At 44.9% G+C, this 24,683-nt stretch overlaps 1 protein-coding gene across 11 annotated transcripts in view; it reads right to left on the reverse strand.

The window, feature by feature from the left end:
- Positions 1 to 24,683, reverse strand: part of FBXL2 (F-box and leucine rich repeat protein 2) — a 131,363-nt gene that overhangs the window by 28,645 nt on the left and 78,035 nt on the right. For 4 of the 11 annotated variants that reach the window (XR_007155729.1, XR_007155730.1, XR_007155733.1 and 1 more), the window contains exons 10-13: positions 23,121 to 23,251; positions 21,297 to 21,393; positions 20,420 to 20,464; positions 19,786 to 19,842 (exon numbers count right to left, since the gene is read on the reverse strand). Coding sequence is in view for 6 of the 11 variants with exons in the window: in XM_047875673.1 (XP_047731629.1) it covers positions 19,786 to 19,842; positions 20,420 to 20,464; positions 21,297 to 21,393; positions 23,121 to 23,251 (330 nt within the window). In the remaining 5 variants the exon portion in view is untranslated. Of the gene's footprint in view, positions 1 to 1,984; positions 3,416 to 19,325; positions 19,446 to 19,785; positions 19,843 to 20,419; positions 20,465 to 20,664; positions 21,116 to 21,296; positions 21,394 to 23,120; positions 23,252 to 24,683 lie in introns of those variants that run through there. The other 7 variants (XM_047875672.1, XM_047875678.1, XR_007155732.1 and 4 more) reach the window with 6 other exon arrangements.

Here is a 24,683-nt window from a genome sequence, read left to right on the forward strand (position 1 = left end):
GTCCAAAATATATAAATAATGCATCCAACTTAGTGGCAAAAGTGGGGGGAGGGGCTGATTTAAAAAGTGGGTAAAGGGCCTGAAGAGACACTTGTCCAGTTAAGACATACAGAGAGCCAAGAGACACATGGAAAGGTGCTCAAAATTGTTAACCATCAGGGAAATGCCAATCAAAACCACAATGAGATACCACCTTACCCCTGGCAGAATGGCTATTATCAAAAAGATAAGAAATGACAAATGTTGAGGATGTGGAGAAAAGGGAACCCCTGTGTGCTGTTGATGGGAATGTAAGTTGGTGAACCCCTGTGTGCTGTTGATGGGAATGTAAGTTGGTGCAGCCACCATGGAAAACAATATGGAGATTTCTCAAAAAATTAAGGGGTACCTGGGTGTCTCAGTTAAGTGACCGACTCTTGATTTTGGCTCAGGTCATGATATCACAGTTGTGGAATTTAGCCCAGCATCTAGCTCTGTGCTGATGGTGCAGAGCCTATGTGGGATCCTCTCTTTCCCTCCCTCTCTCTCTCTGTCCTTCCCCTGCACTCTCTCAAAATAAATACATAAACTTAAACAAAATTAAAAATAGGGGCACCTGGGTGGCTCAGTCGGTTGAGTGTCTGACTCCAGCTTAGGTCATGATCTCGTGGTTCATGAGTTCAAGCCCCACTTTGGGCTCACTGCTGAGCGAGCCTACCTTGGATCCTGTGTCCCCCTCTTTCTCTGCCCCTCCCCAGCTCGCGTTCTTGCTCTCAAAAATAAAACATTTAAAAATCTTCTAAAAAAATTAAAAATAGGGGCGCCTGGGTGGCGCAGTCGGTTAAGCATCCGACTTCAGCCAGGTCACGATCTCACGGTCCGTGAGTTCGAGCCCCGCATCGGGCTCTGGGCTGATGGCTCAGAGCTTGGAGCCTGTTTCCGATTCTGTGTCTCAGTCTCTCTCTGCCCCTCCCCCGTTCATGCTGTCTCTCTCTGTCCCAAAAATACATAAAAAACATTGAAAAAAAAAATTTTTTTTTTTAAATTAAAAATAGAACTGCCATATTTTCCAGCACTTCCACTTCTGGGTATTTATCTGAAGAAAATGAAAACACTAATTCAAAAATGTCTGCACTCCCATGGTTATTGCAGTATTATTTACATTAGCCAAGACATGGAAACAACCTGAGTGTCCACTAATGATGAATGGGTAATGAAAATATCACACACACACACACACACACACACACACACACACACACACAGGAATATTATTCAGCCATAAAAAAGGATGAAATCTTACCATTTGCAACAACACAGATGGACCTTGAAGGCATTATACTAAGTGACATAAATCAGGCAGAGAAAGAAAATACTGTATGATGCCACATACATGGAATTAAAAAAAAAAATCAAGCTCATAGATACAGAGAATACATCCTGAAACCAATATTATACTGTATGTAAACTAACTGGAATTTAAATAAAAATTTCAGGGGCGCCTGGGTGGCGCAGTCGGTTAAGCGTCCGACTTCATCCAGGTCACGATCTCGCGGTCCATGAGTTCGAGCCCCGCATCAGGCTCTGGGCTGATGGCTCAGAGCCTGGAGCCTGTTTCCGATTCTGTGTCTCCCTCTCTCTCTGCCCCTCCCCCGTTCATGCTCTGTCTCTTTCTGTCCCCAAAATAAATAAATGTTGAAAAAAAAAATAAAAAAATAAATTGAAACATTAAAAAAAAAGAACACACCGATTATTGCCAGAGGTGGGGTGGGGGTGGGGTGAAAAGGGTGAAGGGGGTCAAAATGGACAAATTTCCAACCATTAAATAAGTTCTAGGGATGTAATGTATAGCATGGTGACTGTAGTTAATGTTATTTGAAAGTTGCTGAGAGAAAAAAGATCTCATTCTAAGAAAAAAATTTTTTAAATAGGGTGACAGATGTTAACTAAACTCTATCATGTCAATCATTTTGCAATATATACAAATATCAAATCATTACATTGTACACCTGAAGCTAAAATAATATTATATCAATTATACCTCCATTATACCTCTGAGTAGCAGTAATTCTGGAAAATTCAAACTTTACTGCCACAAGGCTTGAGAATGGAGTAAATGCTCATAAGTGTTCATCAAGACAGAGTTAATGGTTCTTAACAGAAACCTGAGATCAACCACCTACCTGCACTCAGACTGACCACTTTTCTGTGGGATCCTGGGTGGTCTGCCTAAGCAGGGATCCCCATGCCCTGGGGATGGACGGGGGTGCTCTGAGAAGAATCCAGTTCAATAATGAGCAAAAGAATAATAGAGCTTCCTGCTTTCAATTAGAGTCAGGTAGGAGCAGGGTGCTGGAAGAAAAGCAAACTGCTGGGTATTAGATTATGATGTGGACTGAAACCACATACGCCATAGATTCACTAATATTCTGGTGATGGAGGAATGGGATGAAAACCCACTCCTGACAGCATGGCTATATCATTTTTATTAAATTGCTATTAATTTGTTCACTTATTAAAGACCTTTTTTAAAGTTTAAAAAAAAAAAGATTGCAGGGAAATTTCAAAGTTTACTCCATTTAGTGCAGTTTGATAGCCCAGTTCTCCCCCTGAGGGAGAACAGTGCAGTCAACGAATCTGATGCCCGTGTTATTTAGAAAAGTATGCACGCAGCCATGACTCGGGAGACATACTGAGCACGTTTGATGGTTATGGTTAAACAGACCTTGAACAGTGTGATCTGACATTCCTGGCTTCTCTTGGGCATAAACAGACATAACAAATTCAGATTAATGTTATATAGCCAGATGGCATTTCTGTAATTGAAATTACAATTGTAATTTAAGTTCTCCATTTCAACAATTTGAGACCTGACACTTTCTCCAAATGCATACAAAAGCAATATCCATCCCACCATAACCGTTCAGGGGCAAAAGAGGTTACACCAAAGTCCTATTACTCATTTGTTCCTTGGCTCTGTGGCCAGCCCTACGGGGCAATGGTGAGTAAGAACACGCTTTTCTGCACTGGTGGAGCAACGGGTCCAGAAATGAAACAGTGTGGCTTTAGACCGCTTTAGACCCTTGGACACGCCAAGGGTTAGGAGCCATGAGGGACGAGAGCGAGGAGAGTGTTGTGGGTGGTACTGCAGGGAGCAGGGGGAGAACGGCACGTCCTGCACAGGGGAAGGGAGGGAGCATGGAGATGCCGAAGGGCTGGAGGGAACAGGAGCTGTGCAGGGCACAGAAAGGAGTTTCACCTTGGTTCTCGGGTCACTGGGAAATGCTAAGAAGAAGGCGGTATTCTACTTGGTTTTCAAAGATGCCATCGTGTACTATTACATACCTGCCAGAATGGCTAAGATGAAAAAGATGGAAAGTAAGTTGCCGGGGAGGCCGCCGAGCAACCAGAACTCTCCTCCACCGCGGGGGCTCGGCTGTTGGGACCGAAAGGCACACACATGTTCATCACAAGACGTTACAATACTGGTCGAATAGCCCCAACCTGGAAACCGCTCATACCACAAGGAGAATGAACAATGTTCACTTCCATGCAAGAATATGGGGAAATTTCACAAACATAATGGAGAAGACGCCAGACACAGAGGAGTACACATGATAATTCCATTCACACAGTTTGGATAATAAAGTACAAAACAAGGGCAAAACTAATCTGGGGTTAGGGTCAGAAGTCACTCCCCTTGATGGTGGTGGGTGGGTGACTGTTGGTGACCAGAAGGGAACAGCAGAAAAGGGCTGCCTGGAGTCTGCTAATGTTGATTCTTCATCATTCAGCCTATGCAAGTGCGTTGATATATATACTGATGATAAGTGCTCTTTTCTGCATGTATTTTACTTCAGTAAAAAATTAAAATTGAAAACAAAACCACCAGGGGAGCCTGGCTGGCTCAGTCAGAAGAGCATGTGACTCTTGAGCTTGGGATCATGAGTTCAAGCCCTATGTTGGGTGTAGACATTACTTTCAATAAATAAATAAACTTTAAAAAAAAAAAAAAAGGAAAAAAGAAAAGATAAAGCACCCTGTCAGATTATTCAGGATGTAAATGTAGATGCAGTTGGGCAATTAGAAGCCTACTATAATCTTTGAGACAAGGAAATGCCTGCTGGTTTGAGCCCAATGAGTTCTGAGGATGGGACAAATAAGGGTGGATGAGAGGTGTTTCTGCAAAGGGAAAAAAGAATCAAGAAAGACTGATATTGGCAACAAGAAATAGGCAGCTGAGTACAAATTAGGGGGAAGGGAACCTAGAAAGAAAAAGAGAAATTCTGTCAGACAGTGATGCTTGAAAGGTTCCTCTTTGAGGTCTGTTTGAACAAGGGAAATATTTCCTTTCTCATGAATCCAACCACACTACATAATTCTTCATAAAATAGTATTTATGTAATCAATTACTGATGCTCATTCATTTTTAGCTTTGGAACTGATTTATGAATAAAGCCAGAAAACTTTTCAGGAGGCTGTTTAAATCAAGAAATTGAATTTGAAATTTTTTTAATTAAAAAAAATTTTAAGTTTATTATTTGAGAGAGAGAGAGCGCGCACAGGGGAGGGACAGAGAGAGAGAGGGAGAGAGAGAGAATCTCAAGCAGGCTCCACACTGTCAGCGCAGAATTCAGTGTGGAGCTTGATCTCACGAACCATGAAATCACAACCTGAACCGAGATCAAGAGTCAGACGCTTAACCAACTGAGCCATCCAGGAGCACCCCCCCAATTCTTTTTTTGTGTCTTTGTTGTTGTTTTTTTGAGAGAGAGAGACAGAGCATGAACGGGGGAGGGGCAGAGAGAGAGGGAGGCACAGAATCTGAAGCAGGCTCCAGGCTCTGAGCTGTTAGCACACAGCCCGAGGCAGGGCCTGAACTCATGAACTGTGAGATCATGACCTAAGCCAAAGTTGGACGCTTAATGGACTGAGCCACCCAGGCACCCCCCCCCCCACCTTTAAAATTTTTTTTTGAGAGAGCTGAAATTTTTTAAAAAGAAACAATTATTTACCATAAAGAACAACCAGAAACAAAGCATGTATGTATGTATATTAATTTACATATACATATATCTGTGGATATACACGCATAGGCACCATGCGGATTAGAGGAAGACAACGATGGAGATAGTGTAAAAGTGTCAGCTTCATTGTTTTAATACAGAGGAACTGAGGAATTAAAACGTTAACAGTTGCCTCTGGGATCAAGCAGATACTCCCATGTTAATTGAAAAACTTCTATACTGGCATATGCAAGTATTTACATGATTTAAAACTGGTTTAATTTAAGGATAATCAGAGGAACTCTTGACCTGTTCCCTGAGTTCACAGGAAAATCTGCCGACATGGTTCACACAGAAGAAGGGCCTTTTAGTTTACGCTAATAAAGAGCTAAGAGTCAAAGCCTTCTGCTTTAGGCCACGATTTATACATTATCTCATTTATGCTTCAGAGCATCCCTGCAGAATAGGTATTATGAGCTCCATTTTACAGATGAGGAAACTGAGGCTCAAAGAAGATGAGACTTGTCCATTATAATCAGCTCAGGCTAGCCTTAAAGCCTCTCCCCAACCCCAGTATTTTCTTCCCCCTCCCCCACCCTGCATTATGTCCCCCACCCCGGCATCCTACAGATTTATGACTGGTTTTTATTTCCTCGTCTGTTCATGATAGGTATGTTAGGAGGAAGGAATATTCCAGAAAACAAGCTTACCACTGCTAGGCATTATCTAGTTAGGAGTTCCACATTCTGGAAGTGAGCAGCTGATACGAGCCTTCCTGAGAACTCAGGTGGAGGTAGGGCAAGGGGAAGGCAGGGACAAAGGAGCACAGTAGGGAGGACTGCTTTTAAATGCAACACAGCATAAAGTAAGTAAGGGAGGTGGGGGGGGATCATCTCTCCATCTCACAGAAAATTTCTCTAGAAGGAACAGACAGAGGTTATCCCTGAGGGGGTGGGGGAACAGGGTAATTAGGGGTTTTAAATAAGAGTGGGATTTTTCTCTTGTATTCTTGGCACTGAAAAAAATTTTTAATTTTTTCTTTTGAATTTTATCAAATGTTTTCTCTGCATTAATTGATGCAATCGATAATTCTTCTTCTGTAGCCTGTTAACATGGTGGTTACACTGATTCATTTTCAAATATTAAACTAGACTTGTGTCCCTGGAATAAATTGTGCTTGGTCAGGGTAATAAATATTTTTATATATTGCTGAATTCTATTTGCTAATGTTTTGTTAAGGAAGGGCATTTGCTTGTATATCTATATAAGCAATATATATTGGCAGTTTAAAAATTATAAGTTCAATTACTTTGGTACTAACAAGGTTATTCAAATGATCCTTTATAATGAACGAGCTGTGTTGGTCTGTGTGTTTTTTTTTTTTTTTTAAGTTTATTCAAGAGAGAGAGACAGAGAGAGCAGGGGAGAGGCAGAGAAAGAGTCCCAAGTGGCTCTGCACTGTAAGCACAGAGCCCGAGGGTGGGGCTCGAACCTACGAATTGCGGGATCATGACCTGAGCCTAAAGCAAGAGTCGGGCACCTAAACCAACTGAGCTGCCGGTGCCCTTTAGTTCGTGCTTTTAAATGTACTAGGTGAAGTGGTCAAAGTGATTTCTGTGAGATGTTCCTAGCATTCCCTTACCATCCTTAATGTCTTCAGGGCTGGTGGTGATGCCCCGTGTCTCACTCAGTATGTTTGTGGTGTTGTAACAGAATGCTACAGACGAGCTGGCTTACAAACAACAGACCTCTCTCTCTCATGGTTTGGGGGCCAGAAGTCCCAGGTCATGGTGGAGGCATATCTGATATGGTGGCCGGAGACAGCCCCCTTCCTGGTTCACAGCCAAGGTCTTCTCACTGCATAGTCCTCAAGTGGTGGATGTGGGAGGCTCCATCTGGAGGCTGTTTTATAAAAGCATCTAACTCATTCATGAATCACCTCCCATTCAACATATGAATGTTGGGGGGACACACACATTAGCAACAATAGTACCCTCTTTCATTCTTGATATTGGTAATTTGTGTCTTCTCTTGGTCTTGCTAGAGCTCTGTTTCAAAGAATTGGTTTGCTGATTTTCTTCTATTTTTCACATTTCAATTTCATTGGGTTCTCTCATTTTTTCTTTCTTTTCCTTATTTTGCTCTATATCCTTTCTTTTCCTTATTTTGATCTTCTTTTTCTGGTTTCATATGGGTGGGAGTTTAAGATTACTGACATTTGTTTCAAAGTTTATTTTATTTAAGTAATCTCTACACCCAACATGGGGCTCAAACTCAACCCTGAGATCAAGTCATGTGCTCTACCGACTGAGCCAGCCAGGTGCCCCAAGACTTTACTTATTTTAACGTAATAATTTAATGCCATATATTTACCTGTTAGCATTGTTTTGCTATATCCAACACATTTTGATATGTTATATTTTAATTTTCATTTAGTTTAACTTTTATTTTTTTTTTTTATTTATTTTTTTTTTTTAAAGTTTATTTATTTTTGGGACAGAGAGAGACAGAGCATGAACGGGGGAGGGGCAGAGAGAGAGGGAGACACAGAATCGGAAACAGGCTCCAGGCTCCGAGCCATCAGCCCAGAGCCCGATGCGGGGCTCGAACTCACGGACCGCGAGATCGTGACCTGGCTGAAGTCGGACGCTTAACCGACAGCGCCACCCAGGCGCCCCTAGTTTAACTTTTAAAAAAATTGCTCTTGGGGTGCCTGGCTGGCCCAGTTGGTGAAGTACACGACTCTTGATCTCGGGGTTGTGAGTTTGAGCCCCATGTTGGGTGTAGAGATTAAAGGATAAAAAAAAAAAAAAAAGAAATGCTTCTTTCCAAGAGACAGGTGTATTTGCTGGAGTGACATGGCCAAAATTTGTTCTCATGGTTGGTACGTTAACTTTTGGGGGAACGTAATACAGACTTGCTTTAGAAAAAATGGGTGAGGGGCACATGGCTGCCTCAGCTGGTGAAGCACACAACTCTTGACCTCAGGGGCTGTCTAAGTTCGAGCCCCATGCTGGGTGTAGAGAGTACTTAAATATATAAAAAAAAAACTTCCCTTGACTCCTCCTCTTTGACCAATGGATTATTTAGAAGTGTGTTGTTTAATTTCCATATCTTCAGAAGTCCTGTTACCTTGTGTTATTGATTTCTAGTTTGATCCTACTGTGGTCAGAGAACACATTCTGGATTATTTCTTTTTAAATTTTAAGTTTTTTTGAGGTGTTTTATGGATATAGATATGGCCTCTTTTTGTACATGTCCCACGGTCTCTTGAGAAGAATGTGTTTTGCTGTTGTATTCTTTTTTATTTTTTAAAAATGTTTATTTTGATGCAAGTGAGCACAAGTGGGGGAGGGGCAGAGAAAGAGAAAGAATCCCAAGCAGGTTCCGTGTTGCCAGTGTGGGGCCCCACTGGGACTCTAACCCCATGAACTGTCAGATCATGACCTGAGCTGAAATCGAGAGTCGGATGCTTAACCCACCGAGCCACCTAGGCACCCCTTGATGTTGTATAATATAAATGCCCATTAGGTCTATATGTCCATATTCTATAAATGTCCATTAGGTCCTTAATGGTGTGGAGTTCCTTTTTTTTTTTTTTTTTTTGCATCTACCCTTATGGTTTTTTCCCCCCAAGTTTTTACTTAAACTCCAGCTAATTAACATACAGTGCAATATTAATTTCAGCCATAGGATTTAGTGATTCATCACTTACATAACAATACTCGGTGCTCATCACAAGTGCCCTCCCTAATCCTCATCACCTATTTCTACCCATTCTTCTGCCCACCTCTCCTCTGGTAACCATCAATTTGTTCTTTATAGTTAAGAGTCTGTTTCTTGGTTTGCCTCTCTCCACCCTGCTCCCACCCCCTCACCATCATATTCATTTGCTTTGTTTCTTAAACTCCATATATCAGTGAAATCATATTTTTGTCTTTCTCTGACTTACTTCACTTTAGCATAATACTCTCTAGCTCCATGTCACTGCAAATGGCAAGGTTTCATTTTTTAATGGTTGAGTAATATTCCGCTGTGTGTGTGTGTGTGTGTGTGTGTGTGTGTGTGTGTACATCTTTATCCATTCATTAGTCAATGGACATTTGGGCTCTTTCCATAATTTGGCTATTGTTGATGATGCTGCTATAAACACTGGGGTGCATGGATCCCTTCAAATCAGTATTTTTGTACCCTCTGGGCAAATACCTAGCAGTAAAATTGCTGGATCATAGTGTAGTTCTATTTTTAACGTTTTGAGGAACCTTCATACTGTTTTCCAGAGTGGCTGCACCAGTTTGCACTCTCATACTGGTGTCGAGTTCTATATCCTTGTTGATTTTCTGGCTGGTTGCACTATCAATTGTTGAGAGAATACTGACGTGTCCAACTGTAATTGTGGATTTTCTGTTTCTAATAGTTTTTGCTTCACATAATTTGCAATTCTGTTGTTTAGTGCATATACATTATGGATTGCATTGTCATCTTGGTGGACTGACCTTCTTATCACTATGTCATGTCTTTCTCTCTCCCTGGTAGTTTTCCTTGCTCTGAAGTTTACTGTATCCAACAATAATATAACCATTCCTGTTTTCTTTTGTTTAAAGTTTCTTTTGTATATCTGTCCCTTTCTTTTACTTTAGCCAACCAATAATGTGACATTTGAAGTGAGTTTCTTATAGCTTATACTTGGATCATGTTATTTTATCCACTCTGGCACTCTCTGCCTTTTAATTGGTATATTGAGACCATTTATGTTTAATGATATGCTCGGGCTTATATTTGGCCCTTTTCCCCTATTCTTTCAGCTCTTCATTTCTCTGCCTTACCATGAGTTCCTGAAACATTTTTTAAAATTCCGTTTTGGTTTACCTACTGTGTTTGAGTGTTTCTCTTTTGTAGACTTCTTAGTGGTTGCTCTAGATATTATGTTATGCAACCATAACTTATCACAACCTATTGGCATCAAGATTTTATCAACTTGAGTAAAATATGGAAACTTTACCTCCCTTTTAAAAAGTCCTTTCACCCTTCCTCATTTATAATATGTTGTCTTTTTTTTTTTTTTTTTGTCAGTGAACTCTAAGCCCAACATGGAGTTCAAATTCACAAATTTGAGATCAAAAGTCGTAGGCTCTAGTGACTGAGCCAGCCAGGTGCCCCTATCATATGTTGTGTTAATTACTTCCTCTATATGCACTGAGAACCACAGCAGACAAGGTTATAATTTTTGCTTCATCAAATAAAATTTAGAAACCTCAGAATTTAGAAATTTAGAAAATTTAGAAAAAATCTGTTGTATTTACACATTTTTCCTTGTTCTTTCCACTGTTGTTTCTTCCTTAATGTCCTAAGATCCCTTTTTTCATGATTTCCATTCTTTCCTTAAAATTCTGATTGGGGTAAAAACCACATAACTTGTAATTTACCATCTTTAACATTTTAAAGCGTACGGTTCAATAGTGTTACATATGCCTACATTATTGTGCAATGGATCTTCAGAACTTTTTCATTTTGCAAAACTGAAACATTTTAAAGCGTACGGTTCAATAGTGTTACATATGCCTACATTATTGTGCAATGGATCTTCAGAACTTTTTCATTTTGCAAAACTGAAACATTTTAAAGCGTACGGTTCAATAGTGTTACATATGCCTACATTATTGTGCAATGGATCTTCAGAACTTTTTCATTTTGCAAAACTGAAACTCTACCCATTAAACACTCCTCATCTCCCCTCCTCCAGCCCCTGGCAATCACCATTCTACTTTGTTTCTATGAATTTGACTACTGTAGATACCCTCATGTAAGTGTAATCACACAGTATGTCTTTTTTTCTTTTTAGATTTTACTGTGCTAAAAACACATAAACTCTATCCTAACACATTTTAAGTGTATCGTTGACTGAGGTACAATGTTGTACAGCAGATCTCTAGACCTTATTTATCTTACTCAGCTAAAACTTTATGCATGTTGATAAATAACTCCCCATTTTCCAACCCCCACACACCCTGGTAACCACCATTCCAGTCTTTAATCTTATAAATTAGACTATTTTAGACAGTGCATATAAATGGAATTGTGTGGTACTTGTCTTTGTGTCTGGTGTATTTCACCTAGCATAATGTCCTAAAGGTCCATCCATGTTGTCAAATAGTGCAGAATTTCCCTCTTTTTTGGGAGTGAATGGTATTATATTGTATGTATATACCACATTTTATGTATCCATTCATCTGTTGATGGACATTTTAGGTTGTTTCCCCATCTTAGCTATTGTGAATAGTGCTACAATGAAAATGAGAGTGCTAATCTCTCTTCAAGGTGCTGATTTAAATTCTTTTGCATATACACCTAGAAGTGGAATTGCAGGATCATATTGTAGTTGGATTTAAATTTTGAGGAACCTCCATCTTGTCTTCCACAGTGGCTGCACCATATTGTATCCCTACCAACAGTGCACAAGGCTTCTGGTTCTTCCACATCCTTGCCAACACTTAAAAAAAATTTTTTTAATAGCCATCCTGGCAAGTATGATATTTATTTGCATTCTCTTGATGATTAGTGAAGAGCATTTATTCATGTATCTGCTTGCCATTTGTGTATCTTTTTTTGAGAAATATCTATCCAAATCCTCGGCCTATTTTAATCAGGTTATTAGTTTTTTTGTTACTGAGTTATGTAGTTCCTTCTATAACTTGGAGATGAATCCCTTAGCAGAGAAATGGCTTGCGATATTTTCTCCTGTTCTACAGGTTGCCATTTCACGCTACTGATTGTTTTCTTTTGCAGAAGCTTTTTAGTTTGATGTAATCCTGTTTGTGTAATTTTGTTTTTGCAGCCTGAACTTTTGGTGTCATGTCTGTGAAATCACTGCCAAGACCAATGTCATAAAGCTTTTCCCCTCTTTTCCTCTAGGGGTCTGTGTATGTATGTGTATAATCTCTATGTCCAAAGTGGGGCTCAAACTCGTGACTCTGAGATCAAGAGCTGCATGCTCTACAGATTGAGCCAGCCAGGCACCCCTCCTCTAGCATTCTTACAGTTCAGATCTCATATTTAAGTCTTTGATTCATTTTTGAGTTGTTCTTTTTATGTATGAATAAAGTTCAGGTCCAATTTCATTCTGTTACATGTGGATATCCAGTTTTCCCAACACCGTTTGTTGAAGAGATTATCCTTTTCTCATTGTGTGTTCTTGACATCCTTGTTGAGCATCAGTTGACTGTATGCACATGGATTCATTTCTGGGCTCTCTATTGGGTTCCACTGATCTACATGTTGGTATTTATACCAGTACCATACTGTTTTGGTTACTGTAGTTTCAATATATAACTTGAAATCAGAAGTGTGATGCCTTCAGCTTTGCTCTTTCTCAGGATTGCTTTGGCGGCTCCAGATGAACTACAGCATCACTCTATTTCCGTAAAAAATATTTTTGACATTTTGATAGGCACTGCACTGAATCTGTAGATCGCTTTGGGTAGTATGGAACACTTTAATAATATTAACTCCTCCAACCCGGGAACATGGGATGTCTTTCCATTTGTTTCATTTCTTTCATCAATGTTTTATAGTCTTCAGTATGTAAGTGTTGCACTTCCTTAGTTTACTCTTAAGTATGTTATTCTTTTTGGCGCTATTGGAAATTGAATTATTTTTCCTAATCCCCTTTTGCAAATAGCTCTTTGTTAATGTATACAAAATACAACCAAATTTTGTATGTTGATTTTGTATCCTGTAAGTTTACTGAATTTATTTACTAGTTCTTTAAGTTTTTAAAATGAAGTCTTTTGGGGGTTTTCTCTATATAATACTAAGTTGTCTGCAAACAGGGATATGTTTACTTCTTCCCTGCCAATGTTGATGTCTTTTATCTTTTTGTTTTGTTTTGTTTCTTTAAATCTAACCTCTCTGGCTAAGACTTTTTAGCCTTAATGAAAAGGTATAGAATTTCAACAAATGCTTTTTCTGCATCTACTGAAGTGATCTTGTGATTTTATCCTTTATTCTACTGGATTCAGTTTGCTAGTATTTTATTGAGGATGTACCCATCTATATTCAGTAGGGATATTGGCCTGTTATTTTCTTTTCTCGTGGTGTGTTTAGCTTTGGTACCAGAATAATGTTTGCCTATAAAATGAGTTCAGAGGTGTTTTTATCTCTTTAAGTTTTTGAAAACTTTTGAGAAGGACTGGCATTAATTCCTCTTTAAGTGTTCGGTAAAATTCACCAGTGAAGTTACTTGGTCCCAGGCTTTTCATTAGGTGGTTTCTGATGACTGATTCAATCTCTATACTGGTTATGATTCTGATTAAAGATTTCTATTTCTCCATGACTTAGTTTTAGTAGGTTATATGTTTCTAGGAATTCATTCATTTGTTCTAGGTTATCCAGTTTGTTGGCAAATAACTGTTCACAGTTATCTCCATGATTCTTTGTATTCACATCTTAAGTTGTAATGTCTCTTCTCTTGTTTCTGACTTTACTTGCCTTTCTCTTTTTTTCCATAGTCTAGCTGAGAGTTTGCCAATTTTATTTTTTCAAGAAACTCTGTTTCATTTATTTTTTTCTATTTTCTCCTTTTAAATTTATATCCGCTTTAATCTTTGTTATTTTCTTCCTTTGGCTAACCTTGGGCTTGGTTTGCTTCTTCGTTTCCAGCTTCTTTCTAGCTCTAAGTGTAAAGTTAGATTGCTTTAGGTCTAGTCGTGTATCTAGGTCATGGTTTTTTATTCATTTAGCCACTCTATGTCTTCTGGTAGAGGAATTTAATCCGCTTACATTTAGAGTGATTATTGGGGTACCTGGGTGGCTCAGTCAGTTAAGCGTCTCACTTTGGCTCAGGTCATGATCTCATGGCTCGTGAGTTCGAGCCCCGCATCAGGCTCTGTGCTGGCAGCTCGGAGCCTGGAGCCTGCTTCGGATTCTGTCTCCCTCTCTCTCTGCCCCTCCCCACCTCGTGCTCTGTCTCTGTCTCTCAAAAATAAACATTAAAAAAAAATTTTAAACATTTGGAATGATTATTGATAAGGAAGGACTTGCTATTTTTAAAGCTAAGGAAGTTCATTTACAGCAGAGATAGGAGGCTGATATGATAGTACTCAGACTTGTTTTTTCTCATCCCCTTTCTTCCACTTCTACTAGGCTGCTAGGGGTCTCCTAGGACTCAGAAGTGTGTGTATGTGCATGTGTGCATGTATGTGCGTGTGTATGTCCCACATCCTGGGCAGTGCTCCCCACCAAAAGCCAGGGACTTAATGGAAATTTATGGAAACATAAAAAAAAATTAAAAATCCAAGCCACTTGTCTGTTAAAGTTAGGATAGGCCATGACCTAAGGAATCCAGACACTTTCCTCTTCCCCAGGGCCCAGAATCTTGCCCTGAAATCTGTTCCAACAAGAACACTGAAACAAGAAATGGCTTTTCCTCCCCCTCACCTCTCTGAGTTTGGTGGTGTGAAACTGAAGGCGCTGGCCAGGCTGCCTTGACAAGGTTGCTTGATACTGTGAGTAAGGGGAACGTAGGGGGTTTAGGATTTCTGATTGCAGGAGCTCCTCGACTGCTCCTTCCTCCAAAAAATCAGCTTCTCATAGAAGGTTTCTAGCATGGCCAGGGAGCTGCTGGCAGTCTCCAGAAAAGGGCTGCAATCCTTGGGACCTGAGCACCATAGTTGTAGGGACCACCTTTATCACGGACACAAAAGTTTCTCAGATTTGGGCTGGCTTATTTATATCTCACTTTGTTCCAAAAGAGGATTGAAAGTGGCTTCCCCTGGCTAAGCCTTGTGCCAGGTGCTATTGGTAGAGGAGAGAGGGAAGATCCTGTCTCTGTCTTCCGGGAATTGATGTCCAAATCACAATCCTAGACTACTCCTAAATTCCCACTGCTAATAGTGTAACCACTAAAAAAAAAAAAAAAAAAATTCAAGGCATAGAGATATGGCTAAAAAGCCAACAGATAAGTCAGAATGCAATTAAATATTTAGTTAACCCAAAAAGAAGGTGGGAAAAGAGGGGCAAAGAATAGAAAACAAAAGGGGAAAAACACCCAACCGTATCAATATTACATTAAATATAAAGGACTAAACATTTCGATTAAAAGAGAGTTTCTCAAACTGGATAAAAGCAAGCCAGTCTTTATATATAAAAACATAGACAAGCTGGAAGAAAATGAGATGCCAGGCAAAAAGTAAGCATAAAAAGACATATTAATATTGGTAGACTTCCAGACAATGAGTTTTTTCAGTGATAAAGGACATTTAATAGTGATAAAAATGTCAATTCATCAGGAAGATATAGCTAGCCATCATAAATTTGTATGCACCCGCATCGGAGGATAAGACCTCAGTGAGGATAAACTTAAAGTCTCAGCCATGGGATACTGTGTACTGGGAGTGGGGTTTAGCCCCAGCAGCTGGGACAGGATTTGTGGGTCCCCTGTGGGCTTGGAGTTGCTCTGCTCATAAAGTTTCAGGAGTGACCCGAGTCTAGCTGAGATAACCAGAAGGCATGAATAAGCCAGGGTCCCTAATTTGGAAGCAAAATATGGGCCAGCTGGCTCTCGGGCATGCCATGGAACACCGGGCCTTCGGACTGCGAGCCCTCACCTCCGCTTCTCACCGTCAGCCTGGGAGGTCTCACAGACACCCTGGAGAGGGACAGGTCTGCCCACTTAGCAGGAGCCGTGAGGCCCTGGTCCTGCCTGCCACTGAGCCTCATGTCCTCTCCTCCCTCACTCTGAAACCCAGCCATGGCTTCCGTCAGGCTAAGAGTATGTACTGTTTCCAGCACACAAATGGCTGGTAAGCCCTTCTCGACCTTTATGCCTGCTCCTGCTTCGAGGCTGGCTCAGCAGGGGCAGCTGGGTGTCTCAGTCAGTCAAGTGTCCGTCTCACGGTTCCATGGGTTCGAGTCCCACATGGGGCGCTGCGCTTACAGCGTGGGGTCTTCTCGGGATTCTTTCTCCTTCTCTCTCTGCCCCTCCCCCACTCACGCTGTCTCTGTCTCTCAAAACAAATAAGTAAACTTAAAAAAAATTAAAAAAGAACACCTGGGCTCAGCAGCTGAGAGTTAAACAGAACGACAGCTGTGCTAAGTGAAGGTGAATCTTGAGGATCAAAGGATTGAGTTAATAACTGACCAGACGATTTAAGGGAGAGGGAGGGGACATCGAGTGGGGACTGGCAATCCCAAGATGGTGGGTTCAAAGTACCCATTTAGGTTCGATTCAGGTTGCAGGTGGGTGACAGGAGTGACTGGGAAAGACAGGAGATGCTGGTCATATTGTGAGCTGCGACACTGAGACATCGACAGCACACAGTCTGCTTCACGCTGTTATCTTCCAAGGCGTTAAATGTTTCACTTTAAAATGGACAACATATTCACCTAAATGGTACCAAGTCCCTATTTTTCCTCTAGAGCAGTTGAGTAGCGTTCCGATAACGAGATTGTCTCGTATCCCCAGGAGCGGCCTTCTAGCAGTTGGGTGACTTAAATGCTTGTCATTCTGAAAGGGCGGTGACTGACCAGGCCCCTGACGGCCTGGGCTTCCTACACAACATCCCTGAGCTCTGACCAATCTGGATGAAAGATAAAGCTCTACAGCAATGAAGACAGGAATGGGGCTTTTGCTTTTAGGGTATATTCCTTACTCTTTAATATAATAAACTGCCTGGGGCGCCTGGGGGGCTCAGTCGGTTAAGCGTCCGACTTCAGCTGAGGTCACGATCTCGTGGCTTGTGGGTTCGAGCCCCACGTCGGGCTCTGTGCTGACGGCTCAGAGCCTGGAGCCTGCGTCGGATTCTGTGTCTCCCTCTCTCTGCCCCTCCCCTGCTCATGCTCTCTCAATAACAAATAAATGTTAAAAAAAAATTTTTTTAATGTGTATATAATAAACTGCTAAAATTCTTCTTGGATAGCCTCTGGGACAAATGAGTTGCATAATAAGATTTTCAAAAGTCCCTCCGGACTGGCTCTGGCATTGAAAACGAAAGCAGGAAACAAAGCAAGTTTGAAAATCAACAGAACCTACCGGCGACACGGCCTAAGCCTACAAGTTAAAAGTAGGGCGCGTCTAAGGACGGCCTCGGAAACTGAAATGTTGGGAGCTGAGACGTGATGGTCACCTGGCTTTGGACCGGCGGTCACTTCCCTCCTCCTGCTCGCAGATCTTTACAGTAAGACACAAAAGCCGTTTTCCAAAATTCTGAGTCTGTGGAGCCTTCCCCCCCAGTAGTAACTGCCTCCTCTGATCTCTGCAGGCTGGGGTCGCGGTCCCCGAGGGGGACCCCAGAGGGGCCCGTCCCCAGCTCTGTCGAGAGACAGCACCGTCTGAAGCTCCCTCAATAAGGCGGGCCGCCCGCTGGCCGGCACGGGGCTGCTCTCGGTGGCCGCCTGGCTCAGCATGAGGCCTGCGGGGAAGGGGTGGGCAGGAGCCACTGGGCACACTCACGGCCTGCCGGCCTCTAACCTCCGGGTGCACTGCGGGCACGGGCGCTGCACACGGGCGCCGTCCGCACGGGAGACGCGCATTTCTCCCCAGGCCCGCGCTCTCACCTGAGGGCTGCCCCCGTCACAGTGCCTAGCGCTCCCGGGGCACGGTATCCCCAAAACGAGGATCCAGGCCACCTCTCCGGAGTTTCAGAGTGAGCATCAAGTTGGCCTCTCCTGGTGAATTTTTTTTCATTTTTGAAAAAGTTTCATGATTTCTCTTAAGTTTATTCATTTTGAGAGCGTGCGAGTGGAGGAGGGGCAGAGCGAGGGAGAGAGAGAATGCCAAGCAGGAACTCGCAAACCACGAGATCACAACCTGAGCTGAAGTCGAGTCAGACGCTCAACCGACTGAGCCACCAGGTGCCCCCTGATGACCCGTCTTTTATTCTCTGGGGCCTAGAATAGAGCCTGGCACGTGGTGGCCAGCAGGAGTTCGTAGGCTGAATGGGGTGAACGTGCAACAGACGTAATCCAGATCGTTCCTTGTTCTGTCCCGGCGATTACGCATTATCGACGCTAAGCTTGGACTGCAACTGCCACTGTTTCCCTGCTTTTCTGCTAATAATCCTTCTTAGTTTTTATTTGGGGCTCTTGGACTTTTGGCCTTATTATAGCTCATCTTTCATTCTAAGTCCCATTTCCAGAAGGAGCTTGTGGAAGTATAGGGACAAGATGGAGAAGACTTTCAGTCGCCAGTGTCCCTGCTGGGAGAACACCTGACATCTGTCAGACGGACCCACTCTGTCGCCAGCGGGCCCCACACTCCTCGGGAGGCACAGAGCTAGTAGGAGGTTTGCTGTGCCGGGTGGGCCTCCACTTGGACCCCTCCACCCTGATCTGAGATTTCTGGTGGATGCTGATGAAGGCCTGGGAGTCTGAGTGCAGGGTACCTCAGGGCACGGCAGCAAGAACGCTGAGCAGCCAAGAGGAGGGGCTGAAGTGGGAAATAAAGCACAGGGCTCCTGAATTTCCCATCTCTGAGAGCCTGGGGGTCAAGGGGGATAGGAGTAGAGAGGGTCAAGTCAATTATAAAACTGGATCTGAACTAATTTGGGAGTAAAGGCAGCACTACAAAATTATCTGCATTCCATATGCAGACATGTAGGGAGGGAGACAATTTAGAGGGTTTGGATACAATCTGACTCCAGACCCTTCACAAAAAAGAAAGTACCAGAGCTGTCCACGTCCAGCTGGACTTGTACCTGGAGGGAAAAGTATCCAGAGGAAATGTGACCATAAGGAAAACTGGTGGGGACGATAACTCAAGGCCAAAGGAGTTTGAATGACGTTATAAAAAGTTCTAGCCCCCGGGGCGCCTGGGTGGCGCAGTCGGTTAAGCGTCCGACTTCAGCCAGGTCGCGATCTCGCGGTCCGTGAGTTCGAGCCCCGCGTCGGGCTCTGGGCTGATGGCTTGGAGCCTGGAGCCTGTTTCCGATTCTGTGTCTCCCTCTCTCTCTGCCCCCCCCCCCCCCGTTCATGCTCTGTCTCTCTCTGTCCCAAAAAATAAATAAACGTTGAAAAAAAAAAAAAAAAGTTCTAGCCCCTGAGAGAGCAAGTTTCAAAGACCATAGTTTCTGTAGCTTAAGAAAAACCTGTGGTGTGCCTCAGGGGGAGGAGAAAGACCAGACTCCGTGGAGGCCAAGAGATCTGGGGCCTCTGAGCAGTCGTGCGACTTCGGGCAAGTTTCTTAGCTGCTCTGAGCCGCAGGGTCCTCACCGCTAAAAAGGGGACGTCCAGAGTGCCTCCACCCAGGGCTGTGGGGGGATTAAAACGAGGCAGTGTGTCCAGGGGCACAGCACAGCTTACACGGGCTCGCCCACGGGAACGCAAGGATGCCTTCCTTGTCCGGGCTCGCTCGCCGTCTAACGGCCGCTCGTGAAATGTGCACGAGAGGTCCGCATGGCCAAGAGTCTCGGTGACGCTTTTCACGGCTCATTTAGGATCCTGCGAGGTATTTTCATGCCCGTCCCCCTGTAGATATATGCGAGCAGGTATGGAATGCACGTATGACACAAGGATGGCCTCAATCTCTTGTCTAGATCTATCATCGAAACACGCCAAGTTCACCGTCCCTGAGACGATGACTGTGAACGGAGGGGTAAGGACGCGGGTCTCTAGACTAGGTTTGCATCGTAAAACGAAAGCAGGAACATTTAGATACCCTGCCTCCCAAGTTAGCCCAACTAACAGATCTTTGAAACCAAGACTGATGGCGCCTTTACAGAAAGGGAAACCAGAGAGACTCTCGGTGCCAGGGGAGAGCTCTTTCGCCCCCAAGCGGCGCATAATGTCACGAAAATCCCGAACTCACCAGGGCTTGCAGCTTGGGACAGTGGACGGAGAGCTGGATGAGAGTGCTGTCGGTTATCTGCAGACAAACACGCTGTGTCAGTGTGGCTTCTACGCCAGAACCTAGCACCTGATTTGGGCTTCTCCTGAGCACGAGGATCGAAGGTGCAAAATGGAACTGAAAGCTCATCGCCAGCACACCCGGGCTGGGGGCTTTTCTCACTGCAGGCCACCTCAGACCTGCCCGCTCGTATGGTCACTAAGCTGCTCTTTGGGCTCTCCCCTTGGGCCCCACGAGGGCCCAGGGACAGGGGACACACAGGAAGTAGGTAAAGAGGGTCCCCCAGGATTCTCCTCTGTAGAGTCACCCCATCACTGGACACGCAAGCTCAAGTCTCCCTTCGGCTCTGGGCAAGACGCGTATATTTCGAGGTCTGCAAACGATGGAGCTGAACGTCTCAGCTGTAGCCGGGATGGCTGAGAGGAGCCCAAAGTCCATGCAGCCCGCTGTCAGGCCCTCGTGGGTTCCCAGGCCCCGAGACGCACACGGCGGCAGGCGGGTGCACACAACAGCCAGGTGGGGTGTGGGGGAGCGGCTGAGGCCCGCCGTCGGGACTGAGGGGCCAGCGCTAGCAGGGCTTGTCGAGTCTACTCACCAGGACGCATTCTTCAAGATCCATCTTCTCCAGATCGTGGCAATTCTGAAAAAGCCAATAAAACCACCCCCACCATGTGGTCAGTGGTCAGGGCAGCACTGGTGGCGTGTGTGTGAGCGTGTGTGCGTGTGTGTGCGTGTACTGGCCCCGCCTCCCTTACTCTCCTCCAGGAAGGGGCGTGCCCTGTCCCTAAGCTGACCCAGCGAGCCAGCACTTGTGAGCAGTGCCTTCTGAATCACACTCACTTAAACGGGAATGCGGCTGCCCTGGGCTGCGCCTCCTTCTCTCACCCCGAAAGGTAGTGGCCTCCACCTTCCTAGCGGTTCATGGATATCATCCTGTACATTTTAGCCACAGAAGAGGCTCTGGGAAGGCATGGGGCGTGGTGCTTGGGCACAGTGTGGACAGGTGAAGGTTAGGGGAGGAGGAAGGGAGCGTATCACCATCCCCACAAGGTCACGGGTTCCCGGCAGCAGGCCAGAGGGGACCTCCATGATGGTCACGTCTGCCAGGTGAGGCGGAAAAGGGAATAGGCGGGGCACAGCCCACCTGGAGGAGGCACCAAGAGGCTGGGTCAGGGTGCGCGGGGGGAAGGGCACGTACCACAGGGAGGACGTTCTCGTTGTGGTCCCACCTGACCAGGTGACAGTGAGGTCCAGACTGCTCCAGGACCTCCTGCGGGGCCACCTGAGCTTTCTGGGACAATGGGGAAATGCACCCTGTGCCCGCCATTCTACTTGGTAGAATACCAAGAACACCACTTGGTCAACTCTGTGACGGGACACGCACTTTGCACACTCCAAAACCACCGCGAGTCCTTTGGAAGTGAGGGCGGTGAATTACAGTTGGGTTTTGTTTTTTGAAAGCTCTGCCTTACCCGAGCTAGAAGTGTAAAGCCTGCATCAGTCAAATGGGAACACCGAGCAGCCTCCAAAATCCTGGGATGCGAAGCGCACGGGAGGAAAAGGTAGTGACTGGTTAACAAGAGAAAACAAACTTTATGATGCACACTCTTGACTTTCTTCTGCTGACACACCTCCGCTTCTGGAACAGTCCTGAGGACTGCTGTCCCCTGCCCAGATGAGGGGAAGGAGGCTTAAGGAGACACGTGGCCTGCTCTACGGCCCAAAGTTCCAGCCCAAACTTCGGAGCGAACCCAACAATCTTTCCACAAAACCAGGACATTGTTGCTGCTGTTGTTTTTAAGCATTATTCCAATATTTGTTGAATGTTTTGTAAGTAGGCTCGAGCCCAACGCAGGACTCAAACTCACAACCCTGAGATCAAGACCTAAGCCAAGATTAAGAGTCAGACACCTAACCAACTAAGCCCCCCAGGCGCCCCCATCTAATATTTGTTGACTTTTAAACACAATTCAAATCAACTTTTACTGAACAAAATCGTCTTGATATAGACTGAATTTAATGAAATTCCCAGTTACTGTAAAGGCAATTTTAAAAATTTGCAGCCAGTGAAAAAACATGAGTTAATTCTCAATGCCCATGCTTAACAGGGACAGGGGGATAAATAACACTCTGAAGCTAAATACTCCCTTATAGCAGTAATTCTGACCACCTTCTGACAAGTTTTGATCATCCACATTCCTTCCCCTATTCAAAAATATCAAAATTCCCCAGAATCATCCCTAATGAAAAGACAACAGACAGTCCTTAGAAGATGGGAAACTGGCCGAAACAGGGGAAATGGATCAGTTTCACCGACAAGTAAACAAGGAAAGAAGTATCTTTTTTTTCCCCCCCGCCTCTTGCACAGGGGTTAAGATGGCCGGTTCTGAGGTCAAAGTTTCAAGTTCAAACTCTACTTTTACGTCCTACTCATCACGTGGCTCAGTATATTATGTGATTTTCCTGGAGCCCTGGTTTCTCCTCCGCCAAACAAGCGGGAATAGCAGTGCATGTCTCCTAGAGATGTGGGGAGGATCGAATGTGATAACGATACGTGAGTTCAACTGACGTTAGCGTTAGCATTTTGCTGCCATTATTAAAGTTTTAAGATTCGGGGCGCCTGGGTGGCTCAGTCGGTTAAGCGGCTGACTCCGGCTCAGGTCACGATCTCGCGGTCCGTGAGTTCGAGCCCCGCGTCGGGCTCTGGGCTGATGGCTCGGAGCCTGGAGCCTGTTTCCGATTCTGTGTCTCCCTCTCTCTCTGCCCCTCCCCCGTTCATGCTCTGTCTCTCTCTATCCCAAAAATAAATAAACGTTGAAAAAGAGAAAGTTTTAAGATTCACAGTACTTCTGGAGGATCAGAAAACCAATCGTTTTTGTTAAAACGAGACCTCCTTCTGCTAGGGAAGATGACAGATAAAGCGACTGTGATCTCCCCCCACTTCTGTCCATTTAGTGACCGGTTTGGGGGAGAATCTGGTAACGTCTGGATGTGAGGCTATCGTGGTGACACCGTCAGGGCACTCTGACGTCAGCGGCCGGGACAGGATGGGGCAAACCAGGCGGGCACACGGGTGAAGTCCGTCAAGAAGTTGCAGTTCAGACTCCGGGGCGGCGAACTGGGTTACGCTCCGTCCCGCCCCAACCCGAGTGACGAAAGCCGCCGCCCACCGGCCACCACCTCCTCCGTCCCCACCCACTGCACCCGCTAGTGCGAGCCTCTCCCTTCCTGCGGGTGGGGGGGGGGGGCTCCGGCCGCGGGCTCCGAGCCGTGAAGCCAAAGCGCGGCGCACTCACTGGAGTCGCGGGCAGTTGAGAGCCAGGGCCGTGAGGGAGGCGTCCGTGAGGTGGCTGCAGCCGGAGAGGCACAGGGCCTGCAGCCGATGGCAGCCGCGGCAAATCTGCACGACTCCTTCATCCGTCACGCGCTGCGGAAAACCAGAACAGGAAGGGGCGTCAGCAGGCACCGGCGACACCGGAAGGAGGGCAGAGAAACGCGATCTGGTGCCGGCCGGCGGGTCTGGGCTGCCAGTTACTAGCATTCCACCCTAACGATTTAAGAGGAACAAGGTGAGGGGCGCCCCGGGGGGGGGGGGGCTCAGTCGGTGGGGCGGCCGACTTCGGCTCGGCTCGGGTCGTGACCTCGCGGTCCGTGGGTTCGCGCCCCGCGTCGGGCTCCGTGCTGACGGCTCGGAGCCCGGAGCCCGTTTCAGGTTCTGTGTCTCCCTCTCTCTCTCTGCCTCTCCCCCGCTCATGCTCTGTCTCTGTCTCTCTCTGTCAAAAATAAATAAACATTAAAAAAATGAAGAACATGCTTTAAAAAAATAAATAATAAATACATACATACATACATAAAACAAGGTGATGCACAGGGTGGACCTGTGTCTGTCACCTCCGCACAGCTTCAACATACCTGAGTGCTACTAACAGGGACTGAAACTTTAAAATTCCGCTTTCCTCCCCGGCATTGATTTGATTTTGTTTTTTTCAGGAAAAGTTCATAAACTCGTGTTAAAAATCACATTAAAGAGCTCGTAGGAATTGCCCGGTTAACTGACAGAACAATTTTTGGTTGAATTTCTACAGATTAATGCTTTAAATATCTACCGTCTAAATCATATGTGTGTATGTTTATAACATGCCCTCAAATGTTTTAGAAAATGGTAAATGCAGGAAGTCACTAAAGATTGACAAGTTGCTCGCACGCTGACATTGCACGTGAAGTCACCTGTCAGTGCTCTCCTAACACAATTCAGGGTCTGAACACTGAACGGCGCCCGTCAGGTCGTTATTTGTCCGGAAGGCGGTTTCTCTTGTATCTGCCACCATCAAGGATTCCAAAGACTCCTATGATTCGTTCACTAAGTAGTGCGCGCAACCAATTTCTCTTACTCTTCTCAAAACTTATGCTCCCCTTGAGGCGCCCGCAGGACGCAGCACGCGGCCTCTTCAAGGGTCAACAGTGACAATGGCAGTGAGGAAGCAACAGGAGCGTTTCGCACGCTAACGCTATGACGGAAGTGACACCTTGATCTCGCATTTATCCTTTATCTTTCAACGCACTGTCACATCTGTCATTTCATTTCATCCACTGAGATGGGACGACCGTCATCCTCCCCATTTTGGAAGTTAAGAGAACAAAACAAAACACTGAGACCTTACCAGGGATTCCTTCAGGTTCGTGACGGTTCACGGAATTCCTGGTATCTTACAACAGACCAAGACCCCAGTTATAGGGGAAACGTCAGCGGCTCTGGATGGGCCATTTCGCTTCGACTGTCATTCTTTCATCTTGTGGCAAAGCGACAGATCGCGCGAGGACACAGACTGGGAACGAGGGTGTGCTGACCCCCCACCCCC

Source organism: Prionailurus viverrinus, chromosome C2 (genome assembly GCF_022837055.1).
Source record: "Prionailurus viverrinus isolate Anna chromosome C2, UM_Priviv_1.0, whole genome shotgun sequence".
In the NCBI taxonomy this organism is placed as follows: domain Eukaryota; kingdom Metazoa; phylum Chordata; class Mammalia; order Carnivora; family Felidae; genus Prionailurus; species Prionailurus viverrinus.